Source organism: Centropristis striata, chromosome 5 (assembly GCF_030273125.1).
Source record: "Centropristis striata isolate RG_2023a ecotype Rhode Island chromosome 5, C.striata_1.0, whole genome shotgun sequence".
Classification (NCBI taxonomy): domain Eukaryota; kingdom Metazoa; phylum Chordata; class Actinopteri; order Perciformes; family Serranidae; genus Centropristis; species Centropristis striata.
The window spans coordinates 9345038-9361096 of NC_081521.1; the positions used below are offsets into that span (position 1 = coordinate 9345038).

The following is a 16059-nucleotide window of genomic DNA, read 5'->3' on the forward strand; positions in this document are numbered from 1 at the left end:
TTTCTTAAATTAAGATTATTAAATCTAGAAATAAGCATGTTGAACACTTAAAATAAGAAATTAACTCTTAAAACAAGATAAATTAAAGCTGCAAGCAGCGATGAACTGATGATTATTTGTTTCTTACCAAGATAAAAAAAACTACTTTAGTTTACTTTACTTGTTTTAATAGTTAATTTCTTGTTTTTAAGTGTTCAACACTCATTTCTAGATTTAACTATCTTAATTTAAATGTCAAGTGAAATTATCTGTCCATGCAGCAAGATCATTTCCCTCAGATTTAGCGTTTTTATCTGGGTTTTGGACCTTTTTTTGCAGTGCAGTCACTCACTCACTCACTTGATGTCACTCGTTATGTCTCACATTCATACAGTCTCTTTGTCTTTCATTGGATGCCAGTCCTTGTTGGATAGTGTAATTGCGATTTGGCTGCAGCAGAGAGCGAGAGATGTACAGAAGGGAGAGATAAACACATTCACAGCACACAAACACAAGGACCGCAGGCATGGGAGGAAGGTGTTGCTCAGCTGTATGCAAGGCACCACAAACCTGGAGGGAGAGAGGGAGAGGATTATTAAAATAGTCCAAGAAAGCTCGGAATAATGAAATCAGACGGCAACAACTGAATAAAGACGAGTAAATATGGACTAGATCAGTAGTTCTCAACCTTTTTGAGTCGCGACCCCCAATTTAACATGCATGTTGTCCGCGACCCCCGCTCACTGAACAGAATCTCACAAGCACAGTTCAGATCACCCAAAAAAGAAACAAAATGACCAAATAAGACACAAATTGACCACAAAATGATCAAAAAAGACACAAAATGACCTAAAAAGACACAAAATGACTAAAAAAAGACACAAAATGACCAAAAAAAGGAAACAAAATGACCAAAAAAGATACAAATTGACCACAAAATTATCAAAAAAGACACAAATTGACCACAAAATTATCAAAAAGACACAAAATGACCTAAAAAGACACAAATTGACCACAAAATGACCAGACTAAAACACATTAACACATGAACACTTTAACACAAAAAACAAAAAATTTCACTTGACAAGATTTCTTAAATTAAGATTATTAAATCTAGAAATAAGCGTGTTGAACGTTTAAATAATAATTAACTCTTAAATTAACTCTTAAAACAAGATAAATTAAAAATAGTTCCATCTAAAAACATCCTCTCTGTGTCAACAACAAAGACAAGAGTTAGAAATATTTTTTAAAAATGTGTAATTCTGGAAATGTTTAAGAGTGTAAATCATAGTGAAGCCTGTGTCACCTAGAGCCAGGTAGGGAGTGAACTAGCATACTGTTTCTCAAGTTTGACACAAATGTGTGAGCTAATATATCATTTTTACACCTTTTTCACTGAATGTCGCAAATCCCTGTACAAGTAATGCCTCTTTTGGACTCTGATACATGTAGCGAATGATAACCCACGACACCAAAAGATAATCTTGACAGTGTAATAACCAGTTTTAATCACTAAAGAAATCCACAGGCTATTTCACATGTCTAGCATGACGTTAGCCTCATAGCATATTTGCCTAAGTCATATTTGAACGTTTTCGGGAAACAAGAAAATACACAATTTTTAGTAAGCCCATTGGTATTCTAAGTAAGTGTGAACAAGTTTGCATAAAAAATTAAACACATTGATTTCATAACAGATAAAAGTGACTTAGGCAGAAAATGCCCTTACTAAGGCAATTTTTCTCTTACATATAAATAATGTAGTTTGGTTTGTATGTAGCCGCAAAAATGCCTAAGTCAAGGAGATGACTAAGGCAGAAAGTGATTTTGGACTCTAACAAGTGTTCTGATAGGCTGAGAACATAGGCAATAAGGCAGAAAGATGCAGCAGTGGTAGGAGAGTAAAGTTAGGCAGATATCACAATTTGGCCAAAAAATGACTTAGGCAATTATGCTATGAGGCTAACGATGATTAGCTTAGCTAAGCGAAAAACCGGAGGAAACAGCTAGCCGGACTGGCACCTCATTAGTGGGAACTGGTGGGAAAAACAGGTAATAAGGGTGTTTCCACTACAGTCCAATACCCAGAATGAGGCGGGTCTCACTCGCCGAAACGCTCCTAATTTTAATATGAGCCGTCCCGATCTGTCTTTTGACGAGACTTTTTTAGTCCCTGTTGAAGAGCTGGGCCGTTTTTCTCCCCTGAAAACAGCCTGGTTACTGATTGGATAGAACTCTAAGCAGGATGTGACATAGTACTCGACGGCACAACAACACATGCCATTAAAAGCCCAATTTAGCGATTTTGTTGCTATATTTAGCGACTTTTCAGAGCCCCTTAGCGATTATTTTTCAAAAAAAGCGACTTGCAACAAATCCAGCGACTTTTTCTGGTGTGACTGGAGACTTTTGGAAACTCGTTCTTACTATTCTTACTCTTCTTAAAGAGCCGTGGGGCCGGCAGCTCTTTAAGAAGAGTAAGAAGAGATAGAAGGAGTCGAAGCGGCACAGTCCTCCTGCAGCAGTCTCTTACAGCTGAAATCTCAGAGCTGGAGGGGATGTTAACTCCTTAGCGTCCAGTCTGTAAATTGCTAACAGGCTAACAGTTAGCTTTGTAGCAGTACAGTGTGTATGTGCTGCTGCTGCAGGAGGTGTTCACTTAGCGATCTCTGTTTGTTTACAACAAGCACCGGACACTCTGTGCACAGTTAGATGCCGTTAATTCACCATCACTATGTTTATGATCAGCGGAGACTCTGTGCATAATTAGCCATGCTGCTTTGTTTATGATCGGCTGCTGACGTTGTGCACAGTTAGCGACGGCAGCCACATTTGCCACTCCCTTGTTTAATCAGTCGCTTAATGACCTGTTCTACCTACTAGATGATAGACTTGGACCCTACACTGTAAAAAATGTTTGTGGAAATTACAGTAAAACACTGTCAAATTGCATCAGAAATAGGGCGTAAAATTAAACATTGAATATCACCACAGTAGACGCTGTTAATTACTGTAAATCAAGGAACAGTACAAAACTTTTAAACTGTAGAAAACACATTTTTTATGTAAGATTAAAGAAGAAATACCATAATGTCACAAGGACACAATTACCCTAAAAACCAAGGGACTACTCAGTCTAAATTACAGTTTTTGCTGATATTTACATTTAAATTTACAGTAGAAAACCCACTGACTGTAACAGCAACCAGAGCTTCTGGTATTTTACCGTAAATTGAACAGACTTTTTTTTACAGTGTACACACAGAGACGATGGGCCACATGTGTGCAGCATGCTTTAAAGTTTCTATCCAAAGAGAGTAACATCCGATCCAAAAATCTGAGCCAAGGTCTGAGCCCAAGGGTTAGTGAGTGAAGGAAATCTAATTTTGAGCCTCTGCCAGTATGACCTCTTCACACTGAAAGAACCCAACCTCTTAGACGCAATGAGAACCACTGGTTTTAAGCAGCTGTGCTATCATAGAGAATCTTCTGCATTTGATGAATGAATGAACATAAGACTGTCTCAGACATTAATGTGCCTGACTGCACAAGGGAGCATTTTTATTGCACCAGCATACCAGACATGTAGGCAGGCGAGGACAGCCAGGAAAATACCACAAAGGAGAGCGAAGGGCACAGCTAACAGCAAGGAGAGGCAGCGGTACGTCCAGATACGAGTCTTCTCGAAGCCACCGACACTGTAAAGCCACACTCGGTCGATGCTTCGAGGTGTGGCGGGCTCCGCCAGTACATCACTAACCTCCACCTGCATAAAGGGAACAAGAGAGTGGGTGGTGCAAGTCAAGTCAGTATATTTATAGAGCGAAAGAAAAAGTGTTGACTAGCTTCAGATGACACAAGGATTATTGACTGACTCCCACGCAAAGAGAGTTACAGAAGAGATGTGAAGAGATAAAAGCACTATTAGATCATAAGAATCAAATTCAAGTGCAGAATAAAAATAAATTCTGTGTGCAGATATCAAAGACAGAGGCACAAGAAATTGTGCATAGTGGAAATCTCCAGGACTCGAGATATGGACCTCTGTCTTGAAACTTCAGCATTTGATATCTTGAGGAAAACTTAATACTGACTGATGATCAAGTGTTTTTCCCAGTTTTTGTAATTTACTTATTATTGCAAATGCATTTTAACCCATAAAGCCTGATCTCCACCGGGCGCGTTACTGCAGCGTCACGTCAGAGTAGCGTTACGCTACGCGCCCGGTGGAAATGCTCTCATTGATTAGAGTGTTACCTATTTGCAACGGCATACGCGACGCTGACGTGACGCTGCAGTAACGCGCCCGGTGGAAATCAGGCTGGGGATTTCGGCGGCAGTAGCCGGTCACATTAGCCGATCGAAGTAGCCAGTCACATTAGCCGGTCACATTAGTCGATCACAGTAACTGTCACATTAGCCGGTCACATTAGCCAGTGGCATTAGCTGGTCGTGCTTTAGCCGACATGTATGACAAGACAACGCATGTGCGCATGCTCCACATGCTACACCCCCCACCCCGCAAAAACAAAAACATTCAAGAAAGCGGGTCGCAGTAGTCGGTCAAATTACCCATTCAAATTAGCTGGTCACATTAGCTAGGGTGACCATATTTTGATTTCCAAAAAAGAGGACAATTGGCACGGCCTCGAGACACAAATTCAGACAGGCTTCTCGGAGGTTGATGAACATGCTTTATTATGCTTCAATGGTGCAAAATTAACTTCTGTAATAAAATAAAATGAAATCTGTAAAAACTTGTAACAAAATAATAGCTCTCGTAGACTCTTTTCAAATAAATGAATAAATATATGAAAAACAGTGAACACCGGACATTTTCGTGAATTTATAAAACCCGGCCGGACGCCCCGGACAGGACGTAAAAAGTGGACATGTCCGGGTAAAAGAGGACGCTTGGTCACCCTACATTAGCCGATAGAAGTAGCCGGCGGCAGTAGCCAGTCACATTAGCCGGTCACATTAGCCGATTGAAGTAGCCGGTACATTAGCCGATCGCAGTAGCCGGTCGCAGCAGCCAGTCACATTAGCCGGTACATTAGCCGATTGCAGTGACTCTCACATTAGCTGATTAGCGAGGGCACAAAGTGTCAAACTGAGGTTAACCTGAAAGGGCGCCATATTAGCCCGCTGAAACGGCGAATATCGCCACCCAGTGTTGAGGAGGAGGACACGTTCCCGTCAGTTATTTAACGTTTTCAGTTGCATGTAAACTGGGACAAGGACAGAAGCCCGATTAGACGCCAAAAACGATTTTTAAGCATAGCTCGATTAAACTGTGCATGTTAACGCACTGATTGAGTTTCAGAGGCTAGACCACAGGGAGCTAAAATGCTAGCTTACTTCCGAGTTTAACAACTCACTGTTGTGGCGCCCTGTTAGATGTCATTAAGCTGGAGAGGAGGAGCCAACTATTAATGCTGTTTTTACAAACTAGGACGGACAAATCCTACTCATCATGCCTTTAAATCAACTGCTAGGCAGACAATGTAGATTCATAGAGAGAGTAAACATAAAATGAACCTGTAGGTGTTGGTTGATGCCGTGAGGGTCCCTGTTGACCAATGAGAGTGAGGGTGTAGGTGAAGGTGTAGGTGTGGGTGTAGGGGTGGGCGTAGCAGGGGCTGTGGGAGGGGTCGGAGGTTTGGGCGCTGGAGTCGAGGCTTTGGATGCAAACTCTGGAGGAGGAGGAGGTATACTTATTTGTTCTTCTCCTCCATCTGCCTCATCACTGTCATCATCAATCTTACACTCCACCAGACAGTCGTCGCTCACCATCATCATCCTCGCTGAAGGAAGACGCACATGCATGAAGATAGAAGATAGATTAAAGACAATTAGACATATCTGGATATCTGCAGTCGCCATCTGATCTTGGTTTACATTGACATCCACACATTTATACTGTAAACCAGACCTGGGCATTGGGCGGCCCGCGGGCCACATCCGGCCCGTTGGCTGTCTTTGTCCGGCCCGCGTGAGGTTACCCAGAAATTAGAAATCAATATAACCGCAGTGCTTTTATTTTGTAAAAAATAGCAAACATTAGCATTAGCACTAGAGCTAACAAGCACTTTTACTATAGTTAAGACAACAAATATAGCCACTAATATATATGACAGAGTAAAATAAACGTTCACAAACCTTGTGTCCTGTCAGCCACTATAGAAGCCTTTTTGATACTTTATATCAACTTTATATGAATTACGACGCACTCGTTATTATTTACCGTTTGTTTTTTTCATTTAACCGTTCTACCGGTTATTTCCTGTCACTACCTTTCAAAATTAAAGTACCCGTTTTACACTGGACGGCACCTTTTCAAAAATAAAACCATCACAACATTGCAAAACACCTTGAAAATGTACAAACATGAAAAACAAGATATATAATACAAAAACAAATATAGGAACCTTGCTAAAGGTCATTTACAGTTGTGTTTAAAATAAATGGAAAAGTGATATAGTGATTGGAGTATTTTCTACTTTTTACTGCTATACTTGATTTACTCCACATTAACAGTCTTATCATAACATGTGTTCCTATCAGTAGCAGCTCAAAACCAGATAATTTACTATATTTTATAAAGCGATTACATTATTATTGAGCAGAATTTAGTTCTGAGTTTTGGTCCGGCCCCTGCAACCCTCGTGGTATTGGTCATGTGGCCCCTTGGGAAAATTAATTACCCACCCCTGCTGTAAACCAATGCACACATACGCACACACACTTCTGCAGCACATTGCAGGCATGCAGCGAGCTGAGCACTGGCACCACCACCTGTTCTTTAGCTCCCAAAAAAGAAGCCATACCCAAATCTGTAAATAGCAGTGGGTCATTTTAAAACGAAACCCATGCAGTAAAATCTTAATCATGTCATTTCCTAATCCAGAGATATGATTCAAACTCTGAAGACGTGATTTAAAGACTTTTAATCTACTTGCATGTATCAGATATGATTAAAATATGCATGAAACTTTTGTTGTAACTCATATCCTCGTTGAGAAATGATTGGAGACAATCTTAAACAGGGACAGAAACAGTATAGAAATGATGAATCATGTCCTACTTACCTTACTTAAAGTGCTATCTTAATCCTGTATTAGTGACAGAGACAAGGCAGGGGAGCCCTGCAGAGAGTGTTAATCTGAAATGTCAATGAGATCACTTCAACCGCTTAATCACAATGTCCCCTCAGAGCTCAGCTGGCTTATGAGAACTCAAACAGAGGCACACACACACACACACACACACACACACACACAGACACCTAGAGTGTTTGACACTGACTTAGAGCAGCAGAAGTGCTAATGTGGGACAGTGCCACTTATTCCTTTGGTGTGTGTGTGTGTGTGTGTGTGTGTGTGCATTAGGAAAAGGGGTTATTTTAGGAGGAGGAGTGGATGAGTCTTAAAGATCGTGTTACAGCACTTGGGTGACGTGGTAATACAGAAATTGAAACAATCAAACACACATACACACACCAACAATGCAGCAAACAAGTGGAAAATGAACATGAATGATATGTGAATCTCTTTTTAAAGCTGTTAAGAAAAATAACCCCACATTAAATACAGTCTAAAGTTTAAACCATGACCTTCTGCTGCTGCTGCTGTGGTGAAATGTATACTTACAACATTCTCTAGTTTCTTTATCTCCAACTTAATTTATTAAATTTTTAGGTTTTTGACTCCATATCGAGTTTTTGGTTTTCAGTTTCCATACACAGATGACGCTTAAAGATCGGGCCGAAATCCAGTGAAAACGCACACACACACACACACACACACACACACACACACACACACACACACACACACACACACACACACATTACAAAAACACACATAAAAAACAAAAACACAAACAAAATTACAAAAAACACAAATAAACACACAAAAAGCACAATTTGTTTTGTTGTTGTTGTTTTTTTTACAAAAAAATTGTTTTTTTTTTTATTTTCTTTTTTACAAAAAACACACATGAAACACACAAAAACACACCAAAAAATTACAAAAATCACACAGAACACACACAAAAAATTACAAAAATCACACAGAACACACACAAAAAATTACAAAAAACACAGGAAAAACACAAAAATAACAAAAAAACACAAAAGAATACTAAAAACACACAAAAGATTGCAAAATTTGAAAAATCTAAGTAAAGTAAAATCATGTTACACTTGGTCTTGGTGATTTTTACTTTTGCTGAAAAAGAGACACACTAAATGAGACATGGAAACTTCTGGAAAAGCCAAAACTTTAGAGGATTAAGCAGAGGAGTTAAGCTACTTGAGCTACCTGTGAGCAGCAGTGTGCTAGCAGCAGTGTGCTAGCGTCAGCGTGCTAGCGTTAGCGTGCTAACGATGGCGAGCCCAAGACCAACTCGGTGCTGTTGAGAGAGACCAACTTAAACGTGCATCATTAATTTATTTGATTTGTTTAACAGCAATGTGATTGGCCAAGATTATTATAGTTATCGAAACCTAATTTAATAACAAAAGCTAGAATTGAAAAAGACTGAAACTGTATTTTGTGGGTACAAAATGTCCTTCGTGTTCGTCTTTGTCAACTTTTTTCATAGGTAAACATTTTTGGTTGATATGAAATCTATTTCATCTATCTGGTTTTATGACTTAATAAACTTATTGGGGCTAAGATGGATCAGACAAAGGAAATAAAGGAAACATTTATTGTGACTTTTTTAAATCTCGCACCCAACAAATAGCCCATTATAAAAAAAACGAATACTAAAATTAATAAAAACTAAACTAAAACTAAGCAAAAACTAAAACTAACACTAAAACGAATAAAAACTAAACTAAAACTAAGCATTTCCAAAAAATAAAAACAAATTAAAACTAGCATACACACTCTAAAAACTCTATTAAAACTAACTGAATTTGAAAACAAAAAATCACAACAAAATTAAAACTAAAACTAACGAAAAATCCAAAACAATTTTTTTTCTCAACTTTTTTTAATCTGGCACCCAACAAATACCCCATTACTAAAAAAATAAAACTAACACTAAAACTAAAAAAAACGTAACTAAAACTAAGCGTTTTCCAAAAAATAAAAACGAATTAAAACTAGCAAACTCGCTCTAAAAACGTATTAAAAGTAAATGAATTTGAAAACAAAAAATCACAACGAAATTAAAACTAAAACGAATGAAAAATCCAAAACTATTATAACCTTGATACAGGCGAGCTAGAGGGCTATCGTTAGCATGCTAGTGCTATCGTTCGGACTATGGTTTCCTCCATGTTTAGGCTACTGATTGCGATGCCTTCGCGTGCCATCAGAATCACGTAACTGAAACCCAACAATTGGGATACAGTACTTCATCTTAACCCTCTATGGTACGCATTATGATGCCTGTTAGGAAAAAAATGTTTGGAGTGCTTTTTTGTCTTAAAATACACAAAACAAACATAACCTGAAGAAATTTTATAATTCTTGTTTTTGTGGAAGTTTTTGGGGTTTGTTAGCCCGTAGGCAACATTGTACCATAATGGTGCACAAGTGAAAAAGAAAGTTTTTAAAATTATTTTAACATAATTTATTTAATAAACATGTGTAAAAGATTCAGTAGCTTCAACAGGGTACAATACATAACATTTTAAATTTAAAAACATTATAAAAGGAACTTTTTTAACCGGTTTCTTGTCTGAATTTTGCCTGTAGGCAACACTGTACCATTGAACCAACGACGCATTAAAATGAATGTCTTGAACAGTCTAAGTGTATGAAACTATAAAAAATGAAGGTTTACTCACTTATAAGTAGAAATGTATTTTTTTCCAGATGGGAAAGGGGCCAGGAAATGACGTTTTGAGTGATTTTTTATGTGGCGCAAAATGGCAAAGTTGTTTCCCTTGGAAAAGTCTGCAAAATAGGGTTTCAATATGGCCTCCTGGGTTCCCTATACTCTTCCCTCTTTTTTAAAGTAACGCATCACTCAAAAACACGCATTATAGAAATTTAACAGGCCAAAAATGGGTATGTTGCTTGAGGGCAACACCGTACCATAGAGGGTTAACATCACACCTTGAACTTTGACCCTTGTGCTCATACATGCTGCTGAGAGGATTGTGTGTCTTCTTAGGAGTGAGAACAGCTTGCCCCTGTATAGACTACAGTCATTTAAGCAATTTAAATACACTGACAACCCCTTGATCATTCATCACTTTATCATCTTTATTGAATTCTTTTTTTTTCACATATACAATTGGACACAGTAAATTTAGTGACATCATCAAACAGTGATGCAGAATAACAGGGTATTTTAATCATAGAGGCAGAATCAATTAAAAAGGATCCTACTTCTATGTTTCCAATACTGAAACACGACAGAGGTAAGATGCCATATGTATGAACATTTCAAATGCTTCTGGAGTCAAAGTATTTGTACACCTCACTGCAAAAATCCTGAAACAATGGGACCTGTGGATGGTGCTAGATATAGTCAGAGGGGGGCCAAAATGTGTGGATGAATGAGACAAGAGTTTCGATTGTGTGGCTCCAAAATGTCGCCGTTGCATTCACAGTTTAAACCAGAGGAAGTCACTGGATCCTCTCTGATATGGGGGCCATTTTGGCTCTTGAGGCTAGGGCACAGTTTCCAGTTGAAGAGTCAGTCAACCAAAGCCCTGAGTGAGAAACTCTTACTTATTCCTTTGAAGCCAAACCTGAGTTAGCCCGGCTCTAACTCTGCAAAAGCCCTGAGTTTTGGCCTGCGTATCAGGCCATGTATCACATATGAAGGGGAATGTGTTTTCCATATATGTGTATGTGTGTGTGTGTGTGTGCTAACGCTGCATGCTGCTATAAAGTACCGACCCCACTGCTTCCAGTCTTCCAAGCTATAGGGCCCCAAAATGTTCAGTATTAAATATATATATATATAGATGTATGTGTAATAAAAGTTAATAAATAAATAAATATGACATATTCACATGAGTGAATCATGTGGCAAAGCTAAATAAAACAATGATTGTTTGTGAAATAATGATAAATGAAAAAAAAAAAGGTGAAAATTGAATTCTATCTTGTGAAATTCACAATTTTGAGATAAGCAAATCATTAATTTAGGACTATTTCAAGAAAATTAATTTATTATTCTAGGATACTGACATTATTTTCTGATAAGTCATTATTTTGAGATACATAATTATTTTGAGATAACAATATTTTTTTATTTATATTTTTGACTCTAAACCATTATTTTTTGAGATATTATGTTGTTATTTCAAGAGAGTTTTACACTGCCACTTACATGAACCATTTTCCCATCATATTGGCAGTAATAGGCTTCCATAAAAAAAAAAAAAATTATTAATATTATAAACACAATGATAAAATTTCAAAATAATGAATTGAGTTTTAACAATTTCCTCAGTTATTTCACAAACTATTTGTTTATTTAAAAACTTGACATAGTGTATTCATATGTTTATTCACTTCATATTGGCTTATATTAATTTATGTATTGAACACTTTGGGGTTCCACAAACACATTCTGAGATCTTTTTGAAGCATAATATGCAGAGTTCAACCCTACCAGATCTTTTCACATGAAATAAATGTGAAGGTTAAAGATGTGAAGGCACTCAGGCCCCAGATCAGTTTTGTTTTCATAAAATGAAGCATTACAAATCATAAGGGTGAGCTGATCTCAGACCTGCCACTAGGGGGCAGTATTTTGTTGATGTTGTTGTAAGCATTATGGCAACCACTTTAAAAAGTCAGTCTGGTGATGTCACATCCCTGATTCTCCCAAAAATTACAAAAGCCTGGAGAACAAAAACAGACCAAAACAAAAAAAAGACCAAAACCAGCTGGAAAACAGACACACTGGACGCACAGTTACACGGCACCGAGACTAGTGGCACTATGAGATGGCAGAGACGCAAATATTATACACGTGTGGAAAAAATAAATCAAGATCTTCACCACATGTATCATCGGCATCAGCATAATCATCATTTTTAAACAATAAATCAGGAAATCCGCTCCTCTCTTTTAGTCCACCGGTCTGAAAAGGGCCCGTCCTCTGATGCCAAATCCTACTTTTTTGGCAGCAGGGGCAGCTTGAGGAAGAGAGGAAGAGGAGGAGGAGGAGGAGGAGGAGGAGGGAGCTTGAGCGGCGGGGGCGGGGAGGGTGGACGGAGGCGCAGCAGGCTGGCGAGACAGGAGCTCCTTGAACACGGAGTTCATCTGACGGCTGATCAGTTCCTGAGAGAGAAGAGGAGGAGAAGCAGAGAGAGAGAGATGGAGGACACATGAAAGCCTGATAACACCTCCCACTGATCAACTGGACTGACTGTGGTCGGATTATTAATGTCTTTAGATGTCATTATTTATAGACTTATGTTTATTTTGTTGAGTTGTGTACTTATATTTTCCTAAATGTTTCCAACAATTTCCTAATCCAAAGAAATCTGCAATTTAAATCAAGGAACACTTCTTTTTTCCAGGTGTGCCACATTTTTATTTTAACACTATTCTATGTTTTAACTCTATATTTGAACTGGATGAAGGATTTTTAGTCATCTGACATCTGGAAGTCATCAGAAAAAACACGCTGAGCAAACGAGAACCTCCTATCAAGGTTAAAATTGTTTCGGATTTTTCGTTAGTTTTAGTTTTAATTTCGTTGTGATTTTTTGTTTTCAAATTCAGTTAGTTTTTTTTTTTTTTAATTATTTACTTTTTATTAGTTTTTTCTTAGTAACATACAAGACATACAATATAGTATACAATATAGTAACATACAATATAAGTGCCAGTGGGCACTAGAACATACAACATAACATAACATGGGGAGGATTGTGCATTAAGTAAAACAGCAGAGTCGACATAAGCACATCATACATAAAAATATAAGGATGCTGCTTGAAAATAGCGAAGTCATTAAAAAAATCTATATGAAATCAGGTCTTACAGTTAACACATAGATGAGCCATTTTGACCAGTTCTCTTCAAAAACATCAGTTTGGTTTCTTAGTTTAAATGTAATTCTCTCCATAACATATATATTGTAAATTACATCAATCCAATCATTTATTGTCGGTTTGTCTTTCTTGACCCATTTCCTGGTCAGAGCCTTTTTACCCCCCACTAACAACACTCTCAAAAGGTATTTGTCCCGCTTAGCATATTCAAGTCCGTCCAGATCACATAGGTACATGACTTTGAAGTTTAGAAACATTTTCTTTTTAAAAACAGTCTCCAGGACCCCAAGAATCTCTCTCCAAAATGGAGCCACAGAGGGACAGGCCCAGAAAATATGAAAGTGATTTGCTGAAGTATTCCCACAGGACCTCCAACAGGCAGTCTGATTCGAATAGTTGGTCTTTTGCGCTGGAGAGCGAAAGAATCGAGTGACGAAATTCAGTTCGTTTTAATAGAGTTTTTAGAGCGAGTTTGCTAGGTTTAATTAGTTTTTATTTTTTGGAAAAAGCTTGGTTTTAGTGAAGTTTTTTTTTGTTTTAGTTTTAGTTAGATATAAGTAACAACAACTCAAAAACAAGTTTGTGAGTTGCTGTTACTTATATCTTTATGTTGGGGTTCACAACAAGGGACAATAGTTCTGATAACTCTTATTTCTTTGTTGTGAAATGCGGGAAAGCGGTGAAATTCGGTCATTAGCGACAGCTAGCGGCTAACTGATGCTAGCGGCTAAGTGAAGCTAGCAGCTAACTGATGCTAGCGGCTAACTGAAGCTAGCGGCTAACTGATGCTAGCGGCTAATTGATGCTAGCGGCTAACTGATGCTAGCGGCGCTGCTTCTTACAGCTACAAGAGTAGCCATTAGCGTATCAATGCTAACTCAAAATTGTGGTCGCAACATTAGCTGACATTTCATAGCAGCGTTACAATCGTGCCAATTCAGCACATTGCAGAAGTTAGCAGAAGTAAGGATTAAAAGTTATTACAATGTGAAATTATAAATTAGTACAACTTACAGTTGAGTTGACAAAAATCTGAATTCAGAGTTAAGCAAACGCAAAAACAAAAATTAAAATATTTAGTTTTATTGTCCAACTTAAAATTTTATCGAAGTTTGTTGCCCTGAAATTTTGAGTTCACCCAACTTTTCTTTTTTTGCAGTGTAGACTGGAGAGAGGCTGAGGTGTTAGCGGATTTAACCAGAACAGTTCAGCAAGAAGGTTTATTCAGATTTGGAACAAAGCCTACATGTATCACTAGCATCAACTAAAGTCCACTAAATTCCACTTCAGTCAGTCTGAGTCCAGGATGAACGACCAACCTTGTCGACTGTTTGTCTCTCTGGCAGACCAAATGGAGGTCTGTCTGTGGGTCTGAAGCCGGCCTGTCTCACTGTGTCCAATGTGTGTCTTCTCTCCTGAGACCTGAAAGATAAATAGTAACACAGGTGAGATAAAGCATACAGGTGCATCTATCAGCTGCTGTACTATTTCTTGGCCAGAAGCTGTGATTTTGTAGAGTGGTGCTGGTGCTGATGATGCTGGATTTTATCACCTTTAGCCATGGGTTAGCACTCTTTATGCTAAGCTAAGCTAATGGTTCTGGCTGTAGTGACTGATATTTACCGTACAGACATGAGCAGTGAAAAAATGTGTAACCAAAATGTCAAACTATTCCTTTAAGATCCAAACAATACTTCAATTAAATCAAAAGGGCGATAGTTTTATCTTGTGACAAAGTATAGATTTGAATTTTGCTTTATTTCAGAGAAATAATTATATAAAAAACACAAAATCCAACTCAGTAATTGCACTTACCATGTCCTGCTTTGGATATATATGTATGAATTTAAACATAAAATCTGTGTAGCCTTGTATTTCTTCATTGTGTTGAATAGTGCAGACAAGACTAATAGATATTATAAGTTAATTTGATAGAGAAATTATTATCTAAATAGTGACGAGGTAAAAAAGTGAGTTAATTATATTAAGACTAAAATATAACATTACTTTATAATATTAAAATACACAAAGCTTTGAATAGAGTTGTTAAACACATTAAATACATTTATAACAATTTAATTTGAAAATCAATCACGGAAAAAAGCTGAAAGAAGACAACAACATTACTATTAGAACCTTTTATAGCAAAACCAGAGTGCAGTAACTACATTTTTGGGGTCAAAGGTTAAATAAATCATCATGATTTTTTAGCATAAAAAGTACATTATCAATACATGTAGAAATAAGTGTCATATCACTTATCTACCTATAACCCATTTGTCTGGCCAGTTAAAAAACATTAAATAACTTTAAAGCAGTTCTTCTCATTTTTACTCTTGGCAGAATCATAGGGATTCAGAGAATACACAAATAACTACTACTAATAATTACAATTAATAATTTTTCAAATGAAGTTACTTCATCAAATAATTAATGGCTATGCTTATTTATTTATGTTTTGGTAAATTTCATGGCATATTAATTTATTTGTCAAGTAATTTAATTATTTTATTTCATAGCTTTCGCCCTATTAACGCACATAGTATGCATTGTCAAGTCAAGTCAAGTCAAACTGTATTTATAGAGCACATTTAAAACAACCGGGGTTGACCAAAGTGCTGTACAGATATCACAGTTACAGGAAATACGGAAAAAACTAAAATACTAAAATACATAAACACAGTGCAATAATAGAATAAAATAAATAAAAAATTTAAATAAAATTTTGTTTTTGCAAGATGTCCACTTAAACTTGATTAAAAGCCAGGGAGAAAAAGTGTGTTTTTAGGGAGGATTTAAAAACCTCAAAAGATCGATTGTGTCAAAGTGTCTTACACTGGCAGGTGTCTTGTGGCAGGAGAGGTTGGCGGCTTTCGATTGGGGCTTCCCTCACTTCCTCTCTGTCTCCCAGGCAACGAAGCACTGTCACTGTTTACCCGCATCCTGTCGAGACGCACAAAGAAACACACTAACTCAGTGCTGTGTGCATTTAAATGCGACAGTATGTCATGTAAACTGAGTGCAATAATGTGAGAGTGAGTATTTCTGTCTCTGTGTGTATTTTGTTTGTTTCTTGGTGTGAATGCATCCATATA

At 37.5% G+C, this 16059-nt stretch overlaps 2 protein-coding genes across 2 annotated transcripts in view; both read right to left on the reverse strand.

Annotated features, from left to right (window-relative positions):
- Nucleotides 1-326: 326 nt before the first annotated feature.
- cav4b (caveolin 4b) lies at nucleotides 327-5941 on the reverse strand. Its single transcript, XM_059332495.1, has 3 exons — nucleotides 5524-5941; nucleotides 3561-3748; nucleotides 327-549 (listed from the first exon to the last, which is right to left on the reverse strand). Exons 1-3 carry the CDS (start codon nucleotides 5923-5925, stop codon nucleotides 366-368), a joined length of 774 nt encoding a protein of 257 aa, XP_059188478.1. The 5' UTR covers nucleotides 5926-5941; the 3' UTR covers nucleotides 327-365.
- A 5610-nt stretch (nucleotides 5942-11551) lies between these two features.
- arhgap4b (Rho GTPase activating protein 4b) overlaps nucleotides 11552-16059 on the reverse strand; it is a 63267-nt gene continuing 58759 nt past the window's right edge. The window contains exons 22-24 of the mRNA XM_059332490.1: nucleotides 15800-15907; nucleotides 14284-14386; nucleotides 11552-12245 (exon numbers count right to left, since the gene is read on the reverse strand). Of these exons, the coding sequence (XP_059188473.1) occupies nucleotides 12033-12245; nucleotides 14284-14386; nucleotides 15800-15907 (424 nt within the window). The 3' untranslated portion in view covers nucleotides 11552-12032. The remainder of the gene's footprint in view (nucleotides 12246-14283; nucleotides 14387-15799; nucleotides 15908-16059) is intronic.

Bases quoted from the DNA above. Each gene is read 5' to 3' on its own strand.
- cav4b (XM_059332495.1), bottom strand. From the start codon at position 5,925: ATGCCCAGGTCTGGTTTACAGTATAAATGTGTGGATGTCAATGTAAAC. The intron at 3,749-5,523 runs GTTCATTTTATG...CCCTTTATGCAG, and splicing joins GCATCAACCAACACCTACAG to GTGGAGGTTAGTGATGTACT. The intron at 550-3,560 runs GTATGCTGGTGC...CTCTCCCTCCAG, and splicing joins CTCGCCTGCCTACATGTCTG to GTTTGTGGTGCCTTGCATAC.